This window comes from Megalobrama amblycephala, linkage group LG5 (assembly GCF_018812025.1).
Source record: "Megalobrama amblycephala isolate DHTTF-2021 linkage group LG5, ASM1881202v1, whole genome shotgun sequence".
Classification (NCBI taxonomy): Eukaryota; Metazoa; Chordata; class Actinopteri; order Cypriniformes; family Xenocyprididae; genus Megalobrama; species Megalobrama amblycephala.
Window position 1 is genome coordinate 30,653,153 of NC_063048.1, and position 17,084 is coordinate 30,670,236.

The following is a 17,084-nucleotide window of genomic DNA, read 5'->3' on the forward strand; positions in this document are numbered from 1 at the left end:
CTGCTGTGACTGCTGTAGTTTTTTCCACAACAGCTACATCAGCTTGTCTTGTTGTAAAGTAGTACATATTTATGAATAACCATTTGAAGTGTATTGTATGTTTTATACACAGCAAAAATAGCCTGTATATGAATGAAATTCCAGAATAGTCAGCAAGCTGATGATCTATACAGCGCGGTGAATGTTTATTTGGTTGTGAATGAATGGGATGCTAAATATCATTTTGGCTTTAATAAGATTATCCCAATAAATAGGCAAGAATAAATCTGGTGTCCTCCATGATTCTTGTTCTTTCCCAGACCAAAGCACTTGTAATCATGACTTCAGAAGTGGGAAGGAGGAAACACAAATGAAGATTTTTTTGATGAAATCTGAGAGCTTTCTGTCCCTCCATTGACAGATACGCAACTGCCACTTTCAAGCCCCAGAAAGGTAATGAAATAATCATGAAAGTAATCCATGTGACTCCAGTGGTTTAGCTTCAGTTTTATGAAATGACATGGGTGTTTTGTTTGTGCATAAAAAACAAAACAAAAAAAAAACATAATTTACCATTTTATTAATAAAATATTAATCTCCAACATGCGTTAAAGGGTTAGTTCACCCAAAAATGAAAATTCTGTCATTTATTACTTACCCTCATGCCGTTCCACACCCATAAGACCTTTGTTAATCTTCAGAACACAAATTAAGATATTTTTGTTGAAATCCGATGGCTCAGTGAGGCCTGCATAGGGAGCAATGACATTTTCTCTCTCAAGATCCATAAAGGTACTAAAAACATATTTAAATCGGTTCATGTGAGTACAGTGGTTCAATATTAATATTATAAAGTGACAAGAATATTTTTATTCACGTGATCAGAATCATGATTTGATACGCTGATTCATTATGCTCCGAAGCTTCATTTTGAAATCGGCCTTCACTAAATAAGTCGTTATTTTGTTTTTTTGGCGCACCAAAAATATTCTCGTCGCTTTATAATATTAATATTGAACCACTGCACTCACATGAACTGATTTAAATATGTTTTTAGTACATTAATGGATCTTCAGAGAGGAGATGTCATTGCTGGCTATGCAGGCCTCAATGAGCCATCGGATTTCAACAAAAATATCTTAATTTGTGTTCCAAAGATGAACGAAGGTCTTACGGGTGTGAAATGACATGAATTTGAGTATTTAATAACAGAATTTTCATTTTTGGGTGAACTAACCCTTTTTAATGTATTTGCCACCATTTTAATAAAACATTGTGTCCTTAATATTTTAATATGAAGTAGCCTATTGGTTTTATAAAAGCAAAAAATCACTCCATGCCTTGCTGTACTGTGAATAAAGCCACAGTTAAATGTGTTGCAACGACGACCTTGTAATGATGTCCTTTAGCCATGTCTGTATCCTCAATGTTTACTAGCCTATCATATACTGTTTATGTCTATGTGTTTGCATATTATTATTGTGTTCAGAAGTCTTTTCTTTAAATCTGTGCTGTAATTACAGCATCTTTTCTTATCATAAAGCTGAATACCTACATTTTTGCAAACCCCAAACACATCTTGTATAAACTCAACTAGAACTAAAAAGCAATTATCTTTCAAATCTGATTAATTAGAGAGATGGTATTTGGGTCTCAGTAGGTAGGCTAGATCTGCTGTTGATGCATCCAGTTCCCAATCGTGATGCTGATGGTGATGCTGGGGATGAGTAGGAGGAGGGGGGATCACCATAGCAATAGTGACGTCATCCCCCTTGCTCTAATTGGAGGAAACCCCGTGGCTACAAGTTAGAGTCTACGGGCCAACCGAACGCATTCGCTTCGGCCCGCCTCCATTCCCCGCGCTAAGCTGCTATTGGTTGGTCATTTGAAGAATAACGCGTGACAGCCGGGAAGCGCGGCCTCTGATTGGTTGACAGGCGGGATTAGCGACGTCCTACGGTAACACTTTCGATTGTCTTTCTCTACTACATTTTTTTTCCTAACCATCCAAGCTCAAAGGCTATCAATCCGTTGGAGTCAACCGTTGATCGAGAGGTGAGATGCAATCTAATATATTTTAGATTTAAGGTGTTATGTTTATTTATTATACAATCTTAAATTCCTATATATCATTTTGATCGTTTTAATGGACGCCGTAATCAGTATAACCGCGCTGCTCGGTTGAGAGGCAGGAGGGGCTGCCAAACTGCGTCCATATCGATCAGGGGGGGGAAAAAGCGTTGATTTGCTTATTACAATGTAGTAAACATTTATTTCCTTTTGATATGCGATATTTGTATTCGCAGATTGAATATTTGATAAATATGTGTTGTTTAATTTTTTAAATAACCTGTTTTGGACAAGACGAGACCCATCGCTGTTAAAGGCGGGTCGTCACATCGCTACAATTGATTTTTTTTATTTTTTTGAAAGATTAATTTAGCTGATTTACATCATATACATTGGTAGTATAAACTAATATTTATGTTAAAAAGCATATTTGACGGCTGAAATTGTCAAATGTCGCCTTGTATAGTGAGCAGTACCCTCATTGCTACGGAAATCAGGCTGGTTTTCATTGATTCATATTGACTCGGTATGATTGTGATCGGTATATCAAGCTGCGATGTCCTGTTTTGTGTACTTAAAATGACGTTAAACAATCGGTCCACTTTAAAGATATGTATGATATTTCAGTGAACAGGGCAGGGCTGTACGGATCACACTGACACACATGTGTTAAGCCGCACACACACACACCCTGTCCTTGTCTCCAAACCGAGTGAGCTGCCTACCTAGACAACATCTGTCGGAACGCGCCCCAAAATGCGGTTTTGGTGTGCAGCTCACTAGGTTTTTAAGACGCATCCATTAATTTCAGCTGATAACCGTGTTTTTAGTGCGTGTGTTGAGAATGAAAGTGTAAGATTCACACGGAAGAGCTCCGTGGTTCATTTCAGCGATTCGAATCTTTTGAATCACTCGCCAAAAAGATTCGTTCACAGATTCTTTCTAACAGTTGCATTGTTTCGCCTGTAGGTGGCGAGAAACTGGTTTTGATGTGGTATGAATGAGGAGTTTAATCATTCTCTCAACCGAATCTGTTATTTAATTAATTTATGATTAATTTATGTCACTGTTAGGGATCCTCAGAGCTCCTAACACAGACGCATTTAGTAAAATATCTATTTGTTGATGATATACTAGTAGGGGTGTAACGGTACACAAAACTCATGGTTCGGTACGTACCTCGGTTTTGAAGTCACGGTTTGGAACGGTTTTCAGTACAGCAGGTGGGGAGAAAACTAAACATAAAATTGCTTTTGTTATTAAACAGTGGTTTACTAAAAAAATTGTTATTAAGTTAAATTATAACTTTCTTAAGGATAAAACACTCAAATAACAAATTGTATGCAAACATGTAAGCTGCACCTAGGCAGTTTTTGCATTAACTTCTAAATGTTTTTACTCCAATATGTTGTTAAATATAATCTTCTACACAGTGGTTGTCATTTTCATGACAGTTTAATATAAACAAACATTAAATAATAAAGACATCACTAAAAGGTTAAGTAAAATATAATGATTATATAGGCTAATACAGTGCATATACTAAGTGAAGGAGTTCATTTCTCTAGCGAACTAACAAGCTGTGGTCACCGAATGGCTTTTCTGAGGTAAATGCTACATGACATATTGTTTACAAGCTTTCATTGATGTCTTTCCACCGTTGAAACACTGATTGAGCGATTACAAGAGATATGACCATTTTAGTAAGTTGTACTGTATCTTTCAACATACCTTAAGATGTTCTTTCATGTTTGTTCTGTAACTAGTATCAAAGAGAAAGAGATGCTCGCTCTGCCGGTTGAACTGAGGCGCCTGTGCAGTGATCCGTCACGCCGCATCAAAGAGAGTCAAAACAGCATTTTCTGTTTGAATTTCATGGACAGAATTTGAAGGATGACACTTTGTTTCTTATCGAAAATAACAAAACGCAGCGCTTATTGCGATTATTGGTGGTTAGGCTACAATGTTGCAATGTAATGCTTTGGTACACACGTAAAAGCCCTGTACCGAAATGATTCGGTGCGAATATGTGTACCGTTACACCCCTATATCCTACACAGCTTGTACTCAAAATGCTATTTGCTTGTGCTACAGCCAAAGCAAGTCACACACTTCAAAGGGGAGAGGTGAACAGAATGATTCGTTCACATAAAGGATTCTCTAATCAATATATGGAGTTTGACTGTCATTATCTTTCCTCCTCAGCCTCTCCAGGGATTAAACAGCAGTTCATTCCCCTCCTTTGATCAGTCGAGTGTCCCACAGACCTAGAAACACTCACAGACTTAAAGAAAAGCAGCAGGATGGACAGAACAGAGCTCATCCAGAAGGCAAAGCTGGCCGAGCAGGCCGAGCGCTATGACGATATGGCAGCCTGTATGAAGTTGGTGACTGAAGCTGGGTCCGAGCTGTCTAACGAGGAGAGAAACCTGCTATCCGTCGCCTATAAGAATGTGGTGGGTGCCCGGAGGTCTGCCTGGAGGGTCATCTCCAGCATCGAGCAGAAGACTGAAGGAAACGACAAGAAACTGCAGATGGTGAAGGAATACCGGGTGAAAGTGGAGTCCGAACTGCGAGAAATCTGCAACGATGTGTTGGTGAGTATGCGCAACCATACAATGCAAAAAAAAATAGTGTTGCATGTTAAGATTAAATAATTTGTGTGATCAGTGGATGAAGAGGAAAATACCAAAACAATTAAGAATGAGAATGTCTATAAAATAGGGCTCAAGTCTAGTTTAGCCCTTTACGACTACATACTGTACATACAGTACAAATACAAATAGAGTAGAAAAAAACTACATAAAAAAATCAAAGTACAAAATGCATGATTAATTGAAATATGGTTCAGTGTGATTATCAAATCTCAAATGCTATAGTTTAAAGATAGGGCGGGGACAATAAATTGTTGCATTGCGAATCAAGAAATGATTCTGGATCGATTTTCCAAATGCATCGCAATTCTCTCTCCAATCGATTCTGAGCTTAGTTTTTAACAGCAGATGGCACTACATGCTTTAGAAACGGCCGTATTCTGCTTCCTTCGAGTTCCTTACACATACCACTTGAACCTTCTATAAAATAATCATTCATAAAGTTCGAAAAGGTTGAAGGGAATTACAAGGGGTACAAGTACATAGCCGAACGCACGAGCGCTCTTCTTCGTGAGCATTTGAGTGTGCAAATAAAACTAGCCTAGAGCGCCATCTGCTGTTAAAAACTAAGCTCAGAATCGATTCAAGAGAGAATAGCGATTCATTCGGACTATTTCATAATCGATCCACGAATCGAGATGAATCGATTTACTGTCCCAGCCCTAATAATTAATTAAATATATAGGGGTGTGACGTTACCCTCATGTCACAATTCGATACATATCACGATATTGATCTCACAATATGATATTATTGCACTACAATACGATATTATTGATATTATTATATACTACAAGTCATATGTTAAAAGGTTAATAAAAAAATGTACTGTTGATTAAAATGCTAAATTTGGTATTACATTTGGGGTTGAAATGATTAGGCTTGGACTTGGTGCTGGTAACCCAATGCACAGGACAATGGTGACACCAGAATAAAAATATTCATGATTCTAAAGCTGAAAATACAGAATTATTTTAGACGAATATGCTTGCACTATATATTTTAGAAATAATGTAGGCCACTTTTTATTGGTAACATAAAACATTTGGCATTGTCAGGAACCACAAATATTGCTCCATTGCATTATTATACATTATATTCAACATTATATATAGTAATTTAATGTAGTACTGACACTTGAATTTTTTTCTTACACAGTAATTTTCATTTTGGGCGATACATATTGCACTATCCACGATGCATATCGTATTGCGATATATTGTGACACGATATATTGTTACACCCCTACAAATATATGAGTTGTATGTTTTAGAGTGATAAACATTTAAACATGAGCAGCTTGGTGTTTTTAGCTTTTCAGAGTGGCTCTGTTCACTGTAAAAGCTGCTCTGAGTGCAAACTCATCTCTACATGTCTTCTGAGTTTGTGTCACTTATAACATGCATTTGGGAATGCAGCATGTCAACAATCTTCCCAAACTTGTAATGAGAAGTGCTAAAAGCTTTAAAAAAAAAAAAGTAAAATATCTTTTTCTTTTTTTTTTTCTTTTTAATTACATTTTAAGCCAGAATTGTTATTAGAAAAATCACAATTTGATTCTCCCCTGAATCATTCAATCCAAATCAGTATACAAATAATACAAAGATGCTATTGCTGTCGGTTTGATTTGGATTTTTTTTTTTTTTTTTTTTTATAACAGTGGATTATTGTTTCACTTTAATCTTCAATGTAAAGTACATATTGCACACCAAAGACTAAAATAATGTAAAAATTTTAATATAATCTGTACATTTGCTAAAAGAATCACACAAGCAATTATTAGCACTGCTGTGATTCAGCCATAGACATGTGTGTATATATCAGAGTATGTGTTCCTCAATAGACCACATATGTATATTACACATAACATGGCAGAGAATATGTCCTCTTTTCTGATGGAACAGCAGCCCAGTTTTGGCTCTCGCTGGAGACGAGGGTGTCTATATTAAGGGGAGCATGCACAGTCTTGCACAAGGACAGTCACAGGCTCATTATTTTTATAACTAGTATATGTAGTGATAAGTCCAATTAGAAGCTGTGCAGTTTGTATTTAGTACCTTTTTGTAAAGCAAACCTCTCTTTATATAATTGGCATGACATGAAAGAGAAGTGTTTCCTGTTAGACACTTCCCACAGAAGGAAGTGTTTATTTATATAGCCAAATCATGTCCCGTTGCCTTGTCCACAGAGATGAGATGATCAAAGTTCAGAAGTGGGTGTGTGTTCAGGTGTGTTCAGGTGCAATTTATTAACGCTGTCTGAGTGGCTGCTGGGTAATAATAGTGATTTATGCAGTTCCTCATTCTCAGTGCTTGTGCTACTGGTAGAACAATTCAACCTCATCCACTCAGACACTTTGTTTCTTTAAATAAATAAAATAATGTTTAACATTGCCTGAAGGAGGTTTGTTCTAAAAATGGAAGCTCTGGTTTATTTTGGTTTATAGACTGAGCTGAAATGGTAGCATGAGGCTGCTATTGTGCGTCAGAAAAGGTGGTTATTCATAGAGAAGACCCTGTTTTATGTATGTTTTATAGACAGTTATGTAGTGGTCAACCAAAATGTTTTTTCTTTTTCAATGGCAGATGCCAATACTAGAGGTGATATCTAGGTGGTTTATATATACATGATACAATTTAGTGACAATATATGATATATATAGACAAAATTGCTGATGTTATATTAGGTATATTTTATTTATTGGTATTGGATAAATATTGGCCGATATTGGGTATTAAAGAATTCACCTAAAAATGAAAATGACCCCATGATTTACTCGCCCTCAAACCATCCTAGGTGTATATGACTATCTTTTTTTAGACAAACACAATCGGAGTTATATTAAAAATTATTCTGGCTCTTCCAAGCTTGATAATTGTTGTGAATGGGGGGTTGTATTTTGAAGCCCAAAAAAATGCGTCCATCTATCATAAAAGTAATTCATACGGCTCCAGGGGTTAATAAAGGCCTTCTGAAGCGAAGCGATGGGTTTTTGTAAGAAAAAATATCCACATTTGAAACTCTATAAACTATAATAACTAGCTTGCGGTGGAGGAGTGAGCTCTGACGTAATGACGAGCTCGGAAGTGCAGAGGATAGAGCAAAACAAAACACCGGTCACAAATTAGAATTCTAAAATGATAATTTTTAAAGAGAAATGTTGGAGGATTTTGATATAAGAGAAGCTTACGATACTCCTACATCCTACGTCTTACATTGCGTCGGGGTTACTCATTTGGCGCAAGTCAACTTAAATTGTACTATTCAAATTTGAATAATTTGTAATAAATACTTATTCACGGTATTTTGAAGTGCCCACGGTAACAATATTGTGCATATTCATAATCGTGATATATTGAATTACAGAATATCGGCACATGTCTAATTTAAATATATATCCGATTGTGTTTGTCTAAAAGAAGATTGTCGCAAAAAAACGCAGAGCAGGAATTTGGTTCTATCCATTGGTTGTTGATTTGATGGAGGCAGATCTGAGTGCTTGCAGTTGATTGTAAGGGGCGGGGTTTAAATGATTGGAGGAGTCAAGCATACATCACCCGAGAGAAGTCATTTCACTGGAATTTTGATTAAAAAATTAAATGTAAATGAATGAATTCGTCACAATAAGACCAATAACTTGCATTTAGAAAATAGCGTGAATTTCCATTTTATGCTGACTTTAACATGAAAATATTTATTGGCACATGAGTTTCAGGTATTATCAGTGGTTTTGCTGTAGTCCAGTCTAAATCCATGTGAGGGGTGAACTGTGTTTGAGCAGTGAGTCATGGCCGGTTTCTGTGCACGGCTTTAGTGAGAGCTCAAGCTTGATTTCCCAGCTTGTCTGTGATGGCTAAGGGTGTGTCTGTGACTCATCTCACTGTTGAATCTGCTCTGGGATCAAGGTTGTTTCACACCCCCACCTGTCCAGACAGCCTGCCACATGCTGCCAGCTCTCATACTCTCAGTAGGGAAAACTACGCTCAATGAACAAGTTCCTAGTGTTTCCAGCATTTATCATTGATTTATATTTGTTGAACATCAGGGGAATGTATATAAAGATGTTCGCCTCTGTGTGTACATGATCATTACCTAAAAATATTTGGAGTCTGACGGCAATTACTCAGAAATGTATTGTTTCATCTGGTGAATTTGTAACAAGAAGCACTTTGACTGTAGCTGGGTTTAATTTAGAAACAACTTCTCAAAAATAGTTTTAGCTTCCTGACTGTCTAGCAGTTACTGTTTCCACACTAAAGAACAGCATGCTAAACCTTCACGGGGAAGATGTCTCTAAACTCCTCCCCTTTACAGCATCACCACTAAAAATATTAAAGCTTATACAAAAAGATAAGTTAACCTCACTTTTAACCCAGTCAGCTGTTGGAAAACTAGTTGACCATCCTTAGTTCAAACACACACTGCAGTTCAAAGGTTTTGGTCAGTTTTTCAATGTTTTTGAAAGAAATCTCTTATGCCCTCAAAGGCTGCATTTACTATAAAACCAATAATATTGTGAAATATTATTACAATTTAAAATATTTTCTATTTGAATTAGGGCTGCATGATATTGGAAAAAAACTGACATTGCGATATTTTGTTTTTCTGCGATAAATATTAGCGATATGAAAACAATTTCGCTAGATTACTTGAATATCTCTATTTAGAAAGAATTAATCATTCTTGAATTGATAAATTAAATAGAACTAATCTGCGTTAAAGCTACAAAAGTGATTTTCTCTTTGTATTTTGTTGTTTAATTCACCCTTCATGATTCGTGGTGTGAGAGTGCCATGGCTTGTTGGATGTAGCAACAGTAACTAAGGGGGGCGGGTCTTTGTGAAGGGTCAATTAAGATTAATGACACAGACATGCAGGAATATTAGGCTGCTGTCACTTTAAGACCGAATGCACAGATCTAATATGAAATGCATCCGTTTTCTTTCTCAATTGTTTGTTCTCGTAAGCCTCGAGCAACTCTGTTTACAGGTATACTTGAAAAAGATGGACATTTTGACATAATTTTGCATAAATTTATCCGTTCATGCACAAATAGATCACCTACAATACCCATACTTGACATCGCACATCCTACAATGCGAGCAGGATATCGATGCTAAAACGAAACATCGTGAAGCCCTAATTGGAATATATTTTAAAAATGTAATTTTTCTTTCTGTGATGTTAAAGCTGAATTTTCAGCAGCCATTCCTCCAGCCTTCAGTGTCACATGATCAGAAATTGAGAAACATGTTGTGAAACCGTGATTAAAATCTTTTGTGACGGTGTAAAAGTCTTTACTGTCTTTGATCAATTTAATTTAGGCCTTGCTGAATAAGAGTAAAAAATCTTACTGACCCCAACTTTTGAACCTAATATAAGTCCATACACATAAATTAGGCCTAACACAAAGGTTTTTGATGAGATTTTAGGTTTGGATGCTCATCTTTATCCTATTTTGTGTATATCTGCTTGAAGACTTTTCAAATACTGTTATATTTTAGGTCAGAAACAGAATTCTAGGATACCAGAGACCTTGATTCTCTGGGTTGGTCATCAATGACTGGCATCTATGTGCTGAGAATCCTTGACAAGTGTGAAGAATGAAAAAAATGCTTTGGCAGGCCTTTCAACTCAGGCAAGCATGAAGAAACAGGCCCTCATGTGGGAGATTGTTTCTAACGCTGTTGGTTTTGTCTTTCTTGACAAGGGTGCAGTCTGTACTCTTTGAAACCAAAAAATTATTTCCACGCCTTCGGTTAAAAGTATAGTTCATCCCCCCCAAAATTGTAATTTTCTCAGTAACTCAAGTCGTTTCTTAACCTGTAGGACTTTTTCTGTGGTGAAACACAAAGGAAATTATGAAAAACTATACAATAGAAGTCAATGGGGTCCAAAGTCCTGGACTTTCATTGTATGGCCAAAAGCATCTTACTTGTTACCACAGAAGAAAGTCATCCAGGTTTGGCACGGCATGAGGGTGATTAAAGAATGCCTCTTTATTTTTGGGTGTGCTATCCCTCTAATCACTTAGAGAGCAATGAAATATTGGACTATCCTAGATTTAAACAAACCTCCCAGCAGTTCAATGTGTGCTGATCTGTTTCCTAATGATTTCTGTGTAGTTACAGTGTTTGCGAGGTACAGAAACAGAACGCTGTGAAGTGTAGGAGGATGCAGAGAAATATTAAGCTCTTGATGGTGCTTTCTCTGACCTGATCTTACCATAGCGTGGTAAGGAGTGGGTCATACCTCATGATGTTGCGTTGGCCTTTCTGTGGTAATCTGTCTCATCCTTGGTGTGGTGGTTAATCTGGTATTTACCCATGCCTTAAAGCTGTTGCTTTCACTGACACAGATTACTGCTGAAGCAGTCTTGGATGTAGGGGCTAGTCTCTGAGATGCAGATTAAGCTTAATTCTGGACTCAAATGAAGTTTGGAGTGAAATCCCTTAAAACTACTTCAGGTCGGTGTGGTAATGGCACTAACAGGAGGATGAGCTGACATTTAGCCTGTATTTGGTGGTTTGCATGTTTCTTGGGGTCTTGGAGAAATGACAGGAATAAATGACATGAAGAAAGTGTCTAAATATGATCTCTAGCTAAGCCTTCATGCCTTTCCACCGGTTCATTTCTTTCATTTACTCTTCTTCTACAGGAGCTGCTGAACAAATATTTAATCGAAAATTCCACAAATCCCGAGAGCAAAGTCTTCTACCTGAAGATGAAGGGTGACTACTACAGATACCTTGCTGAAGTTGCCTCAGGAGATGACAAGAAATGTAAGAATGCCTGTTTTGTAGGTTTTAGAAACATGTTTGCTTAATGTAGGACTGGACTTTCCTTGGTATGATGCAACCAGAAACATTGAAACAAGGGAAAGTTTGTCTCATGTCTGAGTCATTAACTGCTCAATACAGATGCTCATTTTCTTTCTTTTGAACTTTTTTTACTTTTCATATATTTATATTTTTTAGATGGCCTAGTTTTTGAAGCTTTGTAGGCCTCAACAGAAAGGGTTTGTTTTCTGTTGCCAACATTTTTACTGACCCCACCACAAAAACATACAATTAATTTTTTTTAGGTGTGTATTTGTATGTGCAAGTAGCATTTAATATATTAGCAGTGTGTTTTTTTTATGTGTTAGTAAAATATTTTTAAAACATTTACACTATTTATAGTAGCATTTAATATATTAGCAATATATATTATGTGCAAATAAAATATAAAAAAAACATTTATAGTGGTATTTATTATATTTAAATTTTAGATTTATTGTATTTCTTTTGTAAAAAAAAAAATGTTTTAGTTTGTTAAAAAGGTACAAATTATATAGCTAATGTAACTCCATGAATTCATAATCACAATTATGCTTAATATGCAAAATATTACTGATTTTATACTGATTTATAACTTGAACACATTCAGAATAAGTGAAAGCAGCACTGGCCTGAAACTTCACATTATTTTTGAGTGCTGCTTTGACATTATTGTACCCAATATGCATTGCATGCCTAACCAAGGTTTGTTTATTTGTTTTTTTTTTTTGTTACAGCAACCATAGAAAACTCTCAGGATGCTTACCAGAAAGCATTCGATATAAGCAAGACAGAGATGCAGCCCACACACCCCATACGTCTGGGTCTGGCCCTAAACTTTTCTGTCTTTTTCTACGAGATCCTCAACTCTCCAGAAAAGGCTTGTGCCCTTGCTAAACAGGTACGTTTCAAATGACCATGTTTGCTGCAATAAATCCATTACAGATGTGGAAATGTTTTTCATTTTTAAGAATGTGTTTTTGTACAAATTTAGGCATTTGATGAGGCCATAGCAGAGCTTGATACGCTGAACGAAGAGTCTTACAAAGACAGCACTCTTATCATGCAGCTACTGAGAGACAACCTCACAGTAAGTAACAGCAGAGCCATTTCATTTCCTCACAGGTGGTTCGATAGTGAGCGTAGAGACATCGCAAACAATTTTCAAGGTTTGTAGAGGCTTTGAAAATGCTTCTTTTTTTTTTTTTTTTTGGCCAGTTATGGCTTGATAAAGTGGTATGATGTCATAAAAATGAAAAAAAAAAAAAAACGGAGAGATGTGAAAGAAGCAGATCAGAAAAATGGCCAATGTTAACTAGAACTTAAACTATTAAAAACATTTTTGTTTCCTTGATAAAGGCCTGTTTGGGCTGATACACATTGGCAGGGTTCTACAGTGCAACCATTTCAGTCATATTTGCAACAGTTAAGTTTCGCATTACAATTGGCTGCTTTTCATGCCTTGAGTCATCAAAGCAAGCGTGAAACACAGAGGTGAAACCAGTTAACGTGTGATTGCAACACAATTGCAAATGTGATCTCGCTTTTATACAACAATTTAATAAACAAAAAGTTAATATTAAGTGACTTTTAGGCTCAAAGTCACAGCTGAGCTGCTGTGAATCTCCAAGCAAACACAGCAGTGTTTTGTTGATGAATGAATCTGCATTTTTGAATGAATTGGGTAGGTCAATGATTCAGAGACCCATTCATAAAGACACTAGGTGTGTTTGACTTGAAGTGGCGCTGCGCAGACTGATTGGTTTTGACATCAAAGTACTGCGAGAATAGTTCAAAGCATACGAAACCGACTGCTCTCTAATTGCTCTTGCGGAACTTTAGCCGTTTTTCCACCGCCGGGCCGAACGGTTCTTAGAATGGTAAGGAACAGTTCCAGTTATGTTTCCACTGGAGCCTGGTACGGCACAGCACGATTACAAACCGTTCTCGGCCCGGAATTCTTGGCACGGTTGTCTGAATTGTGCTGGAAGAATGCGTGAAGTGACGTCGCCACACAGGATTGGTCACTTGTCTGTTGCCTGACTACCAGTTTCTCCGTAGCTCTATTTGAGCGACGTAAACAAAAATTAATAATAAAATTTAAAGAAATATCTTATCATACTCCATAACACGGTCATTATTTACATCTCATATTATCAGTAAGCGTTGCGTTACCAAGGCAACAACTGATGCTTTTATATTACATTCCATAGAGTGGCCGTTATCAGCCCCACAGTGGAAAATGAAACTGTAACCGTATCAGCTGGTCCGGATCGGCACGGAATGGAACAGTTATGCAATGAGAACCATCCGGCCCAATGGTGGAAAAATGGCTTTTGATGTTATACACCGATCAGCAGGGTTCCCAGGTTTTCACAAAAAAAAAAAAAAAACGCCCAGTTGCTACTCAAAACTAGCCTAATCGCATTTCAGGGTGGTCCCATGGTAAAAAAAAAAATCACGTTCCGGGCAGTTCCCCTTTGTAAAATTTGCATTCCAGGGGCTAAATATCACGTTATTTGGGGTCGCTTCAACCCGCGGACATGAAAAACAACCTGCGTCAAGTGTTAACCCCTTAAGCCCAAACTGTCCTGTCGACAGGACACCACCCCCCTGTGAAAAAATTCATAATCAAATCATTTTTTCATGAGTTATCATTCTAAAACGGAGTGTAACGCCTGCGGGCGCCACCTAGCTAAAAAAAAATAATAATAATAGTCAATAATCATATTTTTCAAAACTCTTGCCATGATCATCACAAAATAGGTGTCATTTGAAAGCTTAGATGAATGAATGTAACCACTTTGATTAACTCCTAAGTACTGATGAGTTATTTGCTGAAAAATAATAATAAAAAAAATTCATAATTTATTAAACATTTTTTGTACTGTGTACTCCAGTGTGTCAAAAGCATCATACAGCTCAGATAATCATGTGTTATGTAATTTGGAAGGTCTCACAGAGTAGAATACAACAAGCATAATTGTTCCAGGAGACCCATATGTAAATAATAAACCAATGCAGCATTTATGTCACGTTTTGGCTCATAACTTCATGAAACATGCTCCGATTATGGAAAATTGGACATCATTATTTACAGATTCTCACAAATTTATTACAAGATTTATTACTTCCTTTTTTTTTTGGCGATGGTATGTCTAAAAGCAGCCCTATTCACTTGCTGCTTTCCTGAATGAATCAGCGTCTTGAACGAATCGATTGAATGATTGATTCAGTGACAAAGACGGTATATTGTCGCCACCTACTGGCAGTTTTATTTTTATTTTTAAAGTATCATTTCAATTATTTTAGATTTTATCAAATATTGCCCTGTAATGGTTGATCAGAAGGTGCTTTTGACGGCTCCTAATTTCACAAGTGCTCCTAAAAAGAAATTTAAGTTGGTGTTTTTAATACGTAGCCCTGCAAATAAAGTCTTTTTAAATACTAAAATCTCTGCAAGTGCCTGAATATGGAATTTTGTCTCTTTAATGAAGAATGATCCACTTATAATTGTAAACATTTTTGTTGATTTGAAATAAAGCTGAAACAAAACAAAATAGAAATAGTAGATGGAAAAACAAACCAAACGAAAATGAGAACAACTTAATGAAATAAAACTAAAACTGAAAATATAAATTAAATTAAAACTTTAGAAATAATGTTTAAAAATGGTAAATTAAACAAATTAAAATAAAAATGAAAGCAAATTGAAAATATTAATAAAACCTATAGTAGTATATAAGTAAGTAGTTTGTTCTGACCCTGTTATATTTTGTTTTTCTTCCACCAGTTATGGACATCCGACAACGCACCAGATGAGGGAGAAGTAGGCGAGGGAGGAGAGAACTAAACCACACACTCCTTCAGCAAAGAAAACAACCTTTTTACACATCTCCATTCCTTATCACTCCATGTCAGAGAATTCCTCCAGTAAAGATCAAACCCATAATTAATGAAGAGCTGTTTATGAAAAAAAAATAAATAAAAAAATCATTTAGTCTTTTCACAGTGCAGCTTTTGGACAAGAAAAGAAAGATATTTGGGGAGAAACCCTGTTCCTAGGTTCGTTTGTCTTGGCCTTCCATAATGTGCAGTTTCTGCTGTAGAAAAGTATGACTAGTGTCATTTTATACAAACATAATCTTAAAGTGATAGTTAATGGAAAATAAATTAATGAATAAATTAAAAAATAAGGACATGCATTTCATCACAGCTAAGTCTGAGACTAAAAAGTAATTGCAGGGATATTAAAAGCATTTAGATAAGCGTTGTCATATTCACCTACTGTATCTTGTACTTTAACACTCTTACCTGTTTCACCTCAGCACTACCACGGGTTGTGCACTTCCACTGAAAGCGGTGGTCAGTCACGCTTTAGATAGTTCAATATGGAAATTTAAAAAAAGACACTTGTGGAAATGGCGTGCGTTTCAGATTTTACTTGGAAATATTAGCATCTGCAGTGGTATGTAGTATCTGACGGTCCTCAGTTTATAAACTGTTTAATAATATATTTACTGTTTTTCACTTGATTTTGGCCTGTTTAGTGTTCCCTTTGCTTTTTATGGAAAACGAAAATCATCCATAGAAATTAAAACCATTTGTAAGGCGACTTAGGGCATATTTTATTTTATTTGTTTAGTAATGCATTGTTAAAAGTGAAAATGTTCAGTTAGCAGTACCCCACTAAGCATGAAGACCAGTTCTGACACGATCTGTGGCACAATGTGGTAATATGGTTTTGATGGTTTGAGTCACGTATTAACGAAATTTATTTCACATAACGCATGTTGTGAACGATAGAAGACCAGAAACGAGTATTTTTCTTCTGACTGCTAGTGGTGAATTGGTGTTGTTGGCAAATAACATTGCCTATGTATGTCCAGAACACTGGAATGGGAATCAATGCCATATTGCCAATATTAAAAGTTCTGTTTAGTACTTTTCAATGCATTGTGCACAGGTGTGTGGTTGTCCAGAGAGTGTCATTATAGTTTGGACCACTATTATGTTTTGTTTCTCCTTTTTGTCTTTTTTTTCTATTGTGTATGTGATTGATTTTCTCTCTCTCTCTCTTGCTCTTTTAATTTCCCATGGATTTTAGTCTCACAAAAGCCTTGTGAAAATGTTTTATGCCCTATGTATGTTATGTGACATGCTTAAAAATTACATTTTATAAACCAATTTGCTGTCCTGTGTTTTTATTTTGTCTTCTTATTTTTGCTTCAACTTTAATAGTGGACAATCTTCAAGTTTTAGAGTTATAAGGGAGAATCAGACTACTTGTCTAAAGGGCTGTATCTCCATATCAGTGTATTTAAAGAAATGTGTTTTCTGTTTTTCTTGTCATGGGTTTGTATGTTGATTTCAAACATGATTTAAAATGGCATAAAGCTCAATCCTCCAAACTAAGGATTTATAATCATACTTTTGTGGCTTTTGGGTAACAAGTGTGAACAATGAAATCAGACTTGTACACTGGCAATAGTTAGGAAAGGTTTGAACTTAACCGTGTTTTCAGGACGGGTGTTTTTCATTGAGATATTGGGGAAAGTTGTCA

At 36.2% G+C, this 17,084-nt stretch overlaps 1 protein-coding gene across 1 annotated transcript; it reads left to right on the top strand.

The window, feature by feature from the left end:
* Window positions 1–1,877: 1,877 nt before the first annotated feature.
* On the top strand, window positions 1,878–16,708 carry ywhaqb (tyrosine 3-monooxygenase/tryptophan 5-monooxygenase activation protein, theta polypeptide b). Its single transcript, XM_048191803.1, has 6 exons — window positions 1,878–2,034; window positions 4,255–4,646; window positions 11,362–11,485; window positions 12,259–12,422; window positions 12,516–12,611; window positions 15,315–16,708. The coding sequence occupies exons 2-6, from the start codon at window positions 4,353–4,355 to the stop codon at window positions 15,372–15,374; spliced, it is 738 nt and encodes a 245-aa protein (XP_048047760.1). The 5' UTR covers window positions 1,878–2,034; window positions 4,255–4,352; the 3' UTR covers window positions 15,375–16,708.
* The last annotated feature ends 376 nt before the right edge of the window (window positions 16,709–17,084 follow it).